Raw genomic sequence first — 13,073 nt, forward strand, 5'->3', positions numbered from 1 at the left:
AGGCAAACAATTCAACTGGGTCCGAGCAGGCAAATTTAATCCTCAATCTCTTGGAATACTATGATATTGTCGACAATTCCATTGGTCTTTGCTGCAACACAACTGCATCCAACACTGGAAAATTTGCAGGAGCAGTTACAATCCTATCAACTATCCTTAATACAAGTCTTTTCTGGTGCATGTGTCATCACCATATTATTGAAGTACATATTAAACATTTTATGACTGCTCTGACTGGCGCCGAGACCAAGTCTCCGAGAAGAGAAATTTATGTGCGCTTACAGAAGGCTTGGTCAACAACTGTTGACAAGATAGACACATCATCAGACAATCTGGTTAAGTTTAACTGGACTTCTTTAGAGATTGGATCACCTGTCTATAATATAGCCAAGGCAGCATTAAAGTTTGGGGAAACTGTACTTCATGAAAATATTTTCAAAAGAGGATACTACAATAATCTTTGTCAGTTATATGTTTACTACCTTGATGGTCATGTTCCTGCTATAAAATTTCATCAGCCAGGAGCTAGCCAGGAGCTAGCCATGCAGCAAGGTTTATGGCAGATGCAATTTATTTGCTTACATTAGAAATGATAAAGAGCATCTCAAACATCATGAATGAAAAGGAGAAGAAGATGGTTAAAACAGCTTCTTTATTTATATCTTAAACATACTGTCCTTGGTTTTTCAAAAGCTCTCTTAGTATTAAAGCACCAGTTGATGATTTAGCAGCATTCAAAGATGTATTTGATTTAAGTAAAGAATATCCCAAGTTTTCTCAATCAATACTGAAAAGCATGCAAAATCATACCTGGTATTTAAGTAAGCAGCATGTTGTAATGGCTTTAGTTGATGATGATGTTGAAAAAGATGAGAAGAAGAATATACACCAAAAACTGTTACAGTTTCCTGTTCCTGAAGAATTCATGAAGGGTAAACCTAAAATGCCTGTAATCACATCGTCTACAACACTATCAAGTTTAGTTGGTGATCAGAGCTGGATTTTGTTTTGCCTAGCCAAGGTTACCCATGACCAGGTTAAGTTAGCTGCACAAAGGAACTTGACAGTTTTAGACAACTTTAAGTTTTTTGTTAAAAATATGGTAGTCACCAATGATTGTGCAGAAAGAAATATAAAACTGGTCTAAGACTTTATTATGTCATACCGAAATGAAGAATGTTTTGTTGGTTGCAAAAAACCACAGAAAAACGTTGAATAAAAATCAGACTAAAACCCAGCTAAATCAGATTTGAAGTGCTTGTGATATTTGTTCAACATTTCTTTCCACAATTCTTCAACACATGCAACATATATTTCACATAATTTTTAATATGATAAATGCTTAACATAATTTTTTTTCTAATATTTACAAGTTTTATAGTAAAAATGGCAAAAAATCAAAAAAAATCAAAAATTTGAAGTTTAACACCAAGCACTTATAACAATTTATATTTAAAAATTTTGATAAATTTGGTCATAATATACCTAGTAACCAAGTTCTAGATATGCACATCTCTTTTTTCCAAAAAAAAAATTTTTTTTGGGACACCCTAATATATATGTATATATATATATATATATATATATATATATATATATATATATATATATATATATATATATATATATATATATATATATATATATATATATATATATATATATATATATATATATACGACATACATATACATATCTATATATATATATATATGTATATATATATGTATATATATATGTATATATATATATATATAAATATATATATATATATATATATATATATATATATATATATATATATATATATATATATATATATAAATATATATATATATATATATATATATATATATATATATATATATATATATACACATATATATATATATATATATATATATATATTATATATATATATACACATATAAATATAAATAAAAAAAAAATTATTTTTGTAAAAGTTTGGTTTTAGGTTACAGAAAAACAAGATATAGAATTATATGAAGAATTTCAAAAAAATATTTCTCCTGATATTTCTCTCAATGACAACTATAATCCAGTTAATGTTAACTTTACTTTAAAACAAGACAATGAAATTAAATTGTTGATTGAAAGGCTTCTAAAGGATAAATTAGGTGTCTATGATTACCTTGTAACACGATTTTTAGAAAAGAAGTCAAGAAAAAACACAATGTCAAAACACAGCAATGGCTAGTATAAGGTAATCATATAGATTATTATTTTGTTGAGCAGCACAAGTTTGGATGATGAATTAATAAAAATAAATTTAAACTAGTTTTATTTTATAGGTTTGGGATTTTACCTGCAGCAATTGCTACAAATTATCTGCAAGATTTAATTAAAGCAGGATTTCTCACCCCTGAATACTCTTACCTTGCTTGTGATCCTTCTAAGTTGACAAGAGCAAGAAAAAAAGTCATGGTAGTAGCAAAGAATAATGACAATTTCAATCTTCCAAAAGCAGATAATATTGGCATTTACTTTAATGGAGGAAAAGATTCAACAAGAGCGATGATAAATGATTCAAATGGACAGCTGCATCCTATTTTTATCAAAGAGCAACACATTACTGTGACTATAGAACCTGGTGGTTAATATGTTGGTCATTTTACTTCAAATGCACATACTCATTTAGATAAGCCAGCTAAAATAATTGCTGAAAGTATTTATAATTTGCTGCAACAATATAATCTTACTGAATCATGTTTAGTACTAGGAAATGATGGTACTTCAATTAACACCGGCTGGAAAGGTGGTGCTATAACACATCTTGAAAAGCTGTTAGGTCACAAATGCCACTGGGCCATATGCATGCTTCATTCAAATGAGTTATTTTGCATCACCTAATAGAAGGAATTGATGGACTAACATCATGTAGTACTGGCATTGTAGGTCCTTTGGGAAAATGTCTTGCTGATGTTAATAAAATGGAGTACAATCCTCAATTTAAAGCTCTTTCAGAGGGAGAGAGTTTAGTTGACATTCTAGAAACAATACTAAAAAATATGTCAATAGATCAAAAACAAACCCACAAGTTATGTAAAGCAGTTAAGATTGGTGTATTGCCTAATCTTAGAGAAATTCAATGTGACCCCTTAAGTCATGCCAGATGGCTCACCACTGGCATGAGAATAGTCTTTATGTGGACAAGAAAACATGACTTAACTGATCAGAATTTATAAAATCTTGAGTTACTTGTCTTATTTTGTTTACAATTTTACTTTAAACTTTTTTTTGACATTAAAGTTAAAGACAGACTTGAAGATGTTTCCAATCACATTCTGTCTCAATTGAGAATTCTTAGAAATCAACCTGTTATAGTAAGTGAAATTGTGACTCCCTACATCGAGTTAGGCGCTTGGTATGCAAACCATGAAAGTTTCTTAATATCTTTATTATCTAGTAATAATGCAGAAGACCGCAATTTTGCAGTTAACTGAATTTTGGAACAAATGGGTAATGATATCCTTGGAGACATGCGAATCAGACTAAAAAAGAAAAACACCTAAACTGAACTTTGCAGCAACTAATCTTCAAGAGCTAGTCAAATAGGAAAATGGTGTAGTACAAGAACCTGTTTTTACTTGTTCGCTCACTAAAGATAAGTTGGTATTGGTAAGATTGACACCTCTAATAACTCCTTCTGTTAAAATTCATACTCAAGGTACCGAGCGTACTGTAAAACAAGTAACAGTAGCATCCATGTCAGTATTTGGACCAGATGCAAAAGATGGATATATATTAGAGCTAGAGCTCAACATAGAGAGTTGCTACCTGTTTTTAAAACAAAGAAAAAAAATTTAATAAATTTTCAATGTCAATAGATTTAAGAGATATGTTATTTTATTTATTATTTTTTTAATAGTGTTATAGTAGAGTTATCAAAATATTATTTGGGTAAGATGGGATAAACCTCCTGTTTTTTGGGGAAACCGCATCACTGGCACCACCTTTATTTCTAATAAAACGAAAAAAAACAAACTGTTATAAGTAAGTTTGTTAATCATTAAAACCTCATTGAAAATTGAAGACCCCCTCCCCTGAAATGTCCAGAATCTGTATTGCTGGTTGGATCCATGCAAGATAATGACTTTGAAACAAGTATCAAAAAAACTTGCAACTGGTCTAAAAACATTATTTGCATTTAATATTTCATTGCAATGAAAAACAAGGACATGTAAAACATAATAAAGGACAAATGTGACAATTAAGATTTTACTAAATTTTGCAATTTCTAAAAGTGCAAATTTGGGTATCAAAACTTTTTCTGATCAAAAATTTTTTTAAGGAAACCCTATTTAAAATTTGAATTTACATAAGAATACACCTTTTTTTAAGCTTTTAGAAGCAAAAAAAATTCTTGCTGTACTCTAATGTACATTTAGAAAATAACATTTGTTTTTTTAGAAAAAAATATTGTTTTTCTTAATTTGTAAAATAAACTTGTTTTGCGGTACTTTATTTTACTGCGGTAGTTGAAAAAGTTAATGTCCTTCAAAAAAAAATTTTTTTTTAAAACAAGACCTGTATTCATAATACATATACATTTCAGTTTTCTCCATTTGAAATTTAATGCGAACACACAAAAAAGCGCTAGCTGGATGGTCATTTTTAGGCTGGCGTGCCAGGCCTTGTTACGAGATTTTGTTGTGTAACAGAAAAGCGTAACTCTAATAAATGTTACTTTACTCAATAAAGATATTTACATAGATAAAAGTTTAATTATGTCAGTTGCATATTTTAAAGTACTTCATTGTAATTAAATTTAAAACCACATTAAAAATTGTTGTAAGGGCTTATCTATATGAAATATCTTTAAATTAAGCAATATTGCTGTACAAAAAGTTATAAATAAAATTTAAATGTTGTTTAAAAAAAAAACTTCATTATTTTAAAATCTTATACTTATTTGAACTTATGTGTTTTTCTTTAAAACATTCGTTTTATGGTTATTTTTTTTTTAAGGGATTTAAATGTACTTACCATAGAGTTTTTTAAACAATTTACTCAATTACACTATTAGATTGGGTTTTCTCCTTTTATAAAATAACGTTTGCACTACCTAAAACATTTTAGTTCAACTGGCTTTTGACAAAATCAAAATTGTAATTAAACAAAGATTACCGCTTTTTCTGCTTTGTTTTTTTTTTTATTTCCATAAAAATATTTGGTTTTCATTTACCATTAAACGTAATATTTTCACTATTTCTTACTAAATCCAAAAAAAAAATAATAGTATTTTTGGTTTTAAGATGTTATTAGCAGAACTTGTTTAATGAATAAAAGTATAATTTTGAAATTTATATATCTTATATTTATAGCACTAGTATTAGTTTTGTTTTTAAAATAAAATAAATATAAGTTGGGCTTTTAAAGCGTTAACTTATTAATGGCTTTATTTTAATTCGATTATAAAAGCTTGGTTTGTTTTAAAAAAATAATGAAATTCTTCTACAGAAAATTTAAAGGCAAAAGGAAAACCCAAACATAACATTTATAACTTTAGTTTGAAAGAACTTTTTGTATTGACGGTGTTTACCAACGACAAAAGCGCATTTATCAGACCAGTATATCTTTTTTAAATCATAGAGCTGCAAACTACCTTCAAGGAAAAAAAATGGCATTAAAAATTATAGGGACTTGCGCAACCCCTAAAAAATTTTTTTATTTAAAAGTTTTTTAAATTTAGTAATAATTTATTACATAGAACACATTTATCATCAGACATTTTCAAAAAATGTTGTTTTATGACACACCCTTATATATATATATATATATATATATATATATATATATATATATATATATATATATATATTTATTAAAAATTATATATATATATATATATTTTTTTTTTTTTTTTTTTTTTTTTGTAATTCACCTCCCCAAGGCCAAGAAGGCCACTAGAGATGAGGAGGCTACTTGTGGTTATAACCCTCTCTAAACTCTCTAACTCCGAAACATGAACCTTGACGAAGGCAGTTGCGCGGAGAAACAAGTTGAGCACGGTACTACCAGGGACATGATATATATATATATATATATATATATATATATATATATATATATATATATATATATATATATATATATATATATATATATATATAGTTTTTCACTTTAATGGCTTTAACAACATTTTGGCTTTAACAAAATCTTCGCATAATACTCATAAACTAATTAATCATTTTTAATCAACATTCAGTCTATGATTAATTCAAAAAATTAATGATAAAGAAAAAAATATTGTTAAAAAGCATTTTCAAAACTGAAATGTAAAATAAAGTTATATGTAATACAAACATTTTAAAGTAACTTGAATTAAATTAATTAATTTTTTTTGTTTTTTACTTTAACATTTTGGCAGTAAAAAAAATAGTAAAATGAAGCGTTTTAAAATTTTAAAAATAATTTTAATTAAATCCAATAAAATAAATTTATATTTAGTTATATTTAATAATAAATTTAATTTAAATTTAATAAAATAAAAATTTTAAAAAAAAAAAAAAAGTTTATTTTTATCTATCTGTTTTTTTATCTAATAAAAAAAATATTCCAAAAATATTTTTTACAACAATTAATTACAGGTTAATGTTTTCCGCATAAACTGTTCTAAAAGACTGTTTAAATAAACTAATTGAAAAAAGTTTTAGTGTAACGTAAATTGCGAAGCGCATACGTACAATCGTGAATACGCATGTAAAATTCAAATAGTGTAACGCAATATTATAATAACGTAATAGTGTGTGTATATATATATATATATATATATATATATATATATATATATATATATATATATATATATATATAAATTAGTAAATTAGTCAAAACACTTATCTAATTTTTAGTTGTCTTCCACATTCTTTCTCCATCAGTAGGTTCTTCCTGATGAACCTACTGATGGAGAAACATGTTGAAGACAACTAAAAATTAGATAAGTGTTTTTACTAATTTATTATTCCTCTACAAATAGTGTTCAATGTTCTTTAAGAACATTGAACACTCTATTTGTAGAATACACTGACATAATTTATATATATATATATATATATATATATATATATATATATATATATATATATATATATATATATATATATATATATATATATATATATATATATATATATATATATATATATATATATATATATATATATATAGTTCTATAGTTTGTTGGCTTTAGGAAGAGCGGAAGAAAAAAAGTGATTCTTACGCCAACACATACGTCACTTTTAATTACTTTTGACTTTCGTCCAACATTTCCGTGTTGGACGAAAGTAAAAACCATTAATTTAATTACAAATTAATCGTTTTTTAAAAAAACCACAAAAACGCAAATTTAATTGACCAGAATGTTTTTAAAAACATTCTGAATGTTTTTATAACATTTTGAATGTTTTTAACAATATAAACAATGTTTTTATTTTTATTTTTTTTAATAAAATGTTTTTATTTTTATTTTTTTTAATAAAATGTTTTTATTTTTATTTTTTTTACTGTAAATCATGCGCGGAGTGTTGCTACATCGACTATCTTATAGCCTGACTCGCAAGGGAGTGCTGCTACATCGACTGACAAATAGCCTGACTCGCAAGGGAGTGCTGCTACATCGACTGACAAATAGCCTGACTCGCAAGGGAGTGCTGCTACATCGACTGACAAATAGCCTGACTCGCAAGGGAGTGCTGCTACATCGACTGACAAATAGCCTGACCCGCAAGGGAGTGCTGCTACATCGACTGAGGGTTTGGTTGGGGCAGGCAGTCTATCATTAATAAAAAAAAAAAATAACGGTCTTGCATTTTAATTTTTAATTTTTGTCAACAAAATATCGAAAAAACTTTCGGACAACATCTAAGGGTTCTATATATATATATATATATATATATATATATATATATATAATAAATATTCAATTTAATATTCGATATAAGTTCCTCATTCATTGTCTTTTGGGAGATTCAAAAAAATCTCTAAAATATTTTTTTATTTAAAATCAATGTAAAATAAAAAAGTACAACTCACGTCAAACATTGAAGCACTGCGTAAACCTGTAAAAAACAATTAAAAATTTAAAACTAAATTTAAAACTTCAATCAACAAAATATATGTGTTCCACAATCATACTAAAAAATGTCTACTAAAAAACAATTTAAAAATTTTAAATTAAAATAAACTAAATATATGTGTATTACATTATACCTTTAGGGTTCGAACATATATGACACAAGTAGAACAAAGGAACATCATTTGGTTGAGCATATCCAACACACTCCCCATGTTGCCATGTTAAGCATTGCTCACACTGAAAAATATTTTATTATTATGTTACAATGATTATGTGATTTAATCACTTTAATAACACAAGCTAACAAAAGAAAAAAATAAATTGATATTTAAACTGATTTTCTAATACTAAAACTCTCAAAGATGTTCAAACTATTTTAAAAAAATTTATACTTATGTTAGTCAAAGAGCTTAAAGAAAATGCTCAATCTCTTGGAATCAAATTTAAATTACTTATTCTCGATGTCAGAACAGTGGAACAGTGCATTGAAAATATTACAAACTTTCAATGACATAATGCTAACATTTAGACATGATTGGCTTGATTATTTAGAGATGTACATTTCTGAATTATTAGCAACTCTTCAACCATGTAAAATGATTATGGATCGTGAGTGACAATGATTCAGATTTGAACATTGTAGAAGTCGCATTGGAATTTTTGTTAGAGGAAATACGAATGAAGGAAAGTTTTATTTGTAGTCATTTGATTGAAGAAATTGAAATAGAGATTCTTAAAATACGTCTGATCTTAACTGTTAGTCTGCTCAAATTTCTCAACAACCCCGTTTTTGAAAAGCTGAAAGTATCGAAGTATTCTTAATCTCGTCAAATAAAGAAATTATTGAAGAAGCGAAAAGACTTTGGCTTGAACATTTTTTCACTCTTTCCAGTAATGATGACAGTGATGATGTTATAGAAATTGCATCTGAAGTTCAGCAGACAGTCAAACAGGCTCCCAATGATCCTAAGTCATATCTTCTTGCTTCCTTAAAACGCAGAACAACTTCAAACTTTGTCCAAAAGCTCAAAGACCCACCAAGACAGAAAAGAAATTCTGTGAGACAACAAATCCAAGTCACTGATCCTAATGATTTGACTGCTGAAGAATTTAACAGCTATGCAGCCCTCGGAATTAGGTTGGCGTTTGGCAATGCCGACCTCACTGCTGATCTAAAAATGTTTGAGTTTCCAAACATGGTAAGACCTTTGTATCAAAATTTTTTATCGACTTGATGCCAACCTCTAAAAGATTGAGGTCAGCAAATTATTGCCAATTTCATTTTTCCTAATCCCAAATGTTGGCTATGTTACAACTAAATTCAAATCAGAAAAGTTATGCAAATTAGAACATGCTTTAAAAATAATCAAGCCAACATTGATTTGAACAAAAATTTTTAATTCTAAGCAACCATTGTAGTAAAAAATCGGAGACAATGATAGCTGCAACTTTGAATGAATTGAGCTTTTAAAATGTTTTTTTAAGAATCAACATTAATTTGATAAATGTTGAAAACTTATGGTTTATTAATAATAATAAACAAAATTATAAAACACAATTTTTTGGAAAATTTCACTTTGCTTTCTTAAGTTTTTTACATTTTCGAAAAATCTCAGTATTACTTCTCGGTTTCATATGAGATTTCGTTTTGGAAAAATATTGTCTCATATGGACCGAGAACGAAGGAGATGAAAAAAAACCCAAGATTCTGAAAGTATACATTTAACATAAATCAATTTCAGTTATAACATGTTTACACAGAACTTAATTTTTTTTTAAATATAGAAAAGGAGGAAGAAAAACCAAGATAAAAAATAATATAATTTTTTTTAATTTAAATAACTTTTTTGATCAAATCTTTCTAAATTTAAGGAAATTTCTGTTTTCACTTTTTTGATATTGATATAATGATTTTATAATCTTTAAACTTATATATGAAATGTTTTCTAGAGTTATAAAGTATTGGAAACACTTAGCACTTAATAACAGTTTAGCAAGGATTAAAGAGAGTTCTGGAGTACACTTTTGTAAAACTATGATGGAAATGCTGTCTAAACTATAAGCATGAGAAATGACTTAAGCAAAATGACTTTGGTGTCCGAAGCCAGAGTGATTTAGATGTCTAACAATGGGTTAATCTGTTTAACTGGAATGGCAGAAAGAGTGTGACAATTAGATTCAAGAGTTATGATAAAGGAAAAGTTCTTTACAAATAACTCTGCTTTATTCTGGGGAGAAGTAATAAGATCAGACCCATGAATTAAAAATAGAGATGGAATGTTAGACTTACCGAAAAATGTAGGTCCTCAGCAATCAATTAACTTAACACCCAAACTAGATTTTTTCAAGTTATTTTTTACTGATGAGTTACTTGCAGATATTGTAACGGAAACTAATCATTATGCTAAGTTAAAAATTGAAAATAACGATTTGGAATCTCATTCTATTTGGCGTAAATGGAAAGATATGACACTTGAAGAAATTCATGCTTACTTTGATACTATTTTGAATATGGCTCTGAATGAAAAATCAAGTATAAAACATTTTTCTTGTGATTGGCTGAACTACATGCCATTTTTTCAGCGGTTTTTTCTCGAAATTGGTTTCTTCAGATACATTGGATGCTGCATGTATCCTCACCATCAAATCCATCAAATGAATTGAATAGACCTGCAAGGAAAGTGCATCAGAAGTGTATTGTATCGGAAATGAAAAGTTCCTGTTCTAGAAATTTTGTCCCATCTTGTAACATTGCAATTGATGAAAGTACCTAGGATTCAAAGGTAGAGTTGCATTTCGCATGTACAATTCACAAAAACCCATAAAGTGGGACATTCGTGTTTTGTTTTAGCCGATAGTGAAACAGGTTATATTAGTTTCTTTGAACCATATTATGGTAATTGCACTACTGAAAGTTTGGCAAGACCTATGATGCAGTTTATAAGTCAAATCGTGTTGCATTTGTTTGATGAGATTTTAGAGGCTGCCCAAACAGTTACTTGAAGATATAAAACAACTCAAATTATAGAAGCACAAAGTTTCTGCATATGTATACTCTTCCAATATTATGGTTTTTGCATAGCAGGACAGGTGACAAGTTCTGAGTACCTGATACTGAGTACTTTCCATAATTCAACAACTGAAGTTGCAAAACAATTAACAAAGTAAGGTATTGTAGACATTGATAAACCAACTGCTATTGTGAATTATTCGAAACATATAAGAGCTGTTGACCGAGCACTATTGTTCCAGCTATTCATTTCTATGCAAGTCTTTAAAATGGTGGAGAAAAATACTTTTCTGGTTGTTAAAAGTTGCAGCTGTAAACAGTTATATACTGTTCAATAAATTTTTTAAAGGCAATGGTAAAAACAAACTTGGACACCTAGCCTACAGACAAAACCTCACTGAGCATATAGTAGGAGCATGTCATAACATTCAAGAATGAAGAGGAAGGCAACCATCATTAGATGACAATGAACACCTCAACCAAAAGACACATTTTATTGAACAAGTTCCGAGTAATAATGCCAAAGACAGTTTAGTCTGCAGTGAGAGAAACACACAGGGTGGTAAAAGAAGAACTGTATACTATTGTAAAACCTGCACTAGAAACCAGGACTATACCATACTGATTTTTTTGAACTTTACCATACAAAGGCTGACTTTCGTGTAAAATAAGATATCAAAAGTGAATATTGTAACTTACTTGTGAATAAAAACAAGTATTTACATATTTTTGTTCTTTCTGATAGGCAAAAAAAAAATTTTTTTAAAAGATCTCAAAGGGTTAATTTTTGTAAAACAAGCTGAAATATAAGTAAAAGTTATGAACTTGAATATTTTTGCTTTTTTTTGTTTTTTGTTTGTCTGAAAACTCTAAAAATATAATCAAAGTTATATCACCTGTAGCGCCATTGCATTTAAGTTAGGATTGGTTGTTTCCTATTAAAAAGTAGTTTAACAGCTGATACTTTTTCATCATTTGACCACTGTTTATTTACTTTTGAAATTAAAATTATAAAGAGTTTCAAGTTCAAAAAAAATGGCTACTTAGCGTTAGCACATCTAGAAGATCTGAAGTTTAGAAGTATTTTCATTTTTTGCAAAAAGCTTCAACAAGCAAAATGTGCCTCAACACTCACTATTACAAGACACTTAAAAATAAACATAAAATAGAGGTCCTCAAATGTAATAACATTAATAAAAATTAAATTATTAAAATAATAATTTCGTACATAAAAATGATATATTTGTTAAACCCAGTTGTTTTAAGTCAAGGTAATCAGTTTGAAAACAAAATAAAAAGAAATAATATAGATAATTTTGCAGATTATTCTTATTCAAAGATTATTCCAGCTTGGAGAGATATTGATAAAAAAAGCCAAAAATGCTAACGATGTTAGAAATTATAACAAAGAATTGACTCTAGCTAAAGAACTAAAAATGTTTTATTAAAATATATGATTTTCAAATGGTATGATCTCGAGAAAGAGCTCTCTTGCCATGGATTGTTTTCGCATAGAAAAAGAAACTGGTTGCAGGATGATACCTTGCATTTAATTTTTATAAACAAATAAAAGGTCTCAAGTCTTTAAATAAAAGTTTAATTAAATTAACAGTTTTGTCTTTTACTTGTAACCTTTTGTTTTCAATTTTAAATAAATAAAAACTATTAAAAAAAGTTCGAAAAAGTTTGAATATTTTTCCTAAATAGTTTGAAAGTGTTCAAGTTTGAACTTTTTAAAAAAAATTCATATTGGCAGCCGTATTTACTACATTGCAAATTGTGCAAAATAAATATTTTGCAGATACTGTGTTCTTTCTTATCATGGTAGAACTGGGTTGCGCAATAAACTTAATTGATGCTTTGTGTACTGCTTATATGTTTTTTGTCTATGAGAAGATTATATATATATATATATATATATATATATATATATATATATATATATATATATATATATATATATAT

General features: G+C 27.5%; 1 protein-coding gene across 2 annotated transcripts in view; it reads right to left on the bottom strand.

Moving 5' to 3' along the window:
• Positions 1-13,073, bottom strand: part of LOC101240546 (uncharacterized) — a 121,682-nt gene that overhangs the window by 32,439 nt on the left and 76,170 nt on the right. For both annotated transcript variants that reach the window (XM_065796003.1, XM_065796002.1), the window contains exons 11-12: positions 8,233-8,335; positions 8,056-8,081 (exon numbers count right to left, since the gene is read on the bottom strand). In XM_065796003.1, the coding sequence (XP_065652075.1) occupies positions 8,056-8,081; positions 8,233-8,335 (129 nt within the window). The remainder of the gene's footprint in view (positions 1-8,055; positions 8,082-8,232; positions 8,336-13,073) is intronic.

This window comes from Hydra vulgaris, chromosome 04, assembly GCF_038396675.1.
Source record: "Hydra vulgaris chromosome 04, alternate assembly HydraT2T_AEP".
NCBI lineage: Eukaryota > Metazoa > Cnidaria > Hydrozoa > Anthoathecata > Hydridae > Hydra > Hydra vulgaris.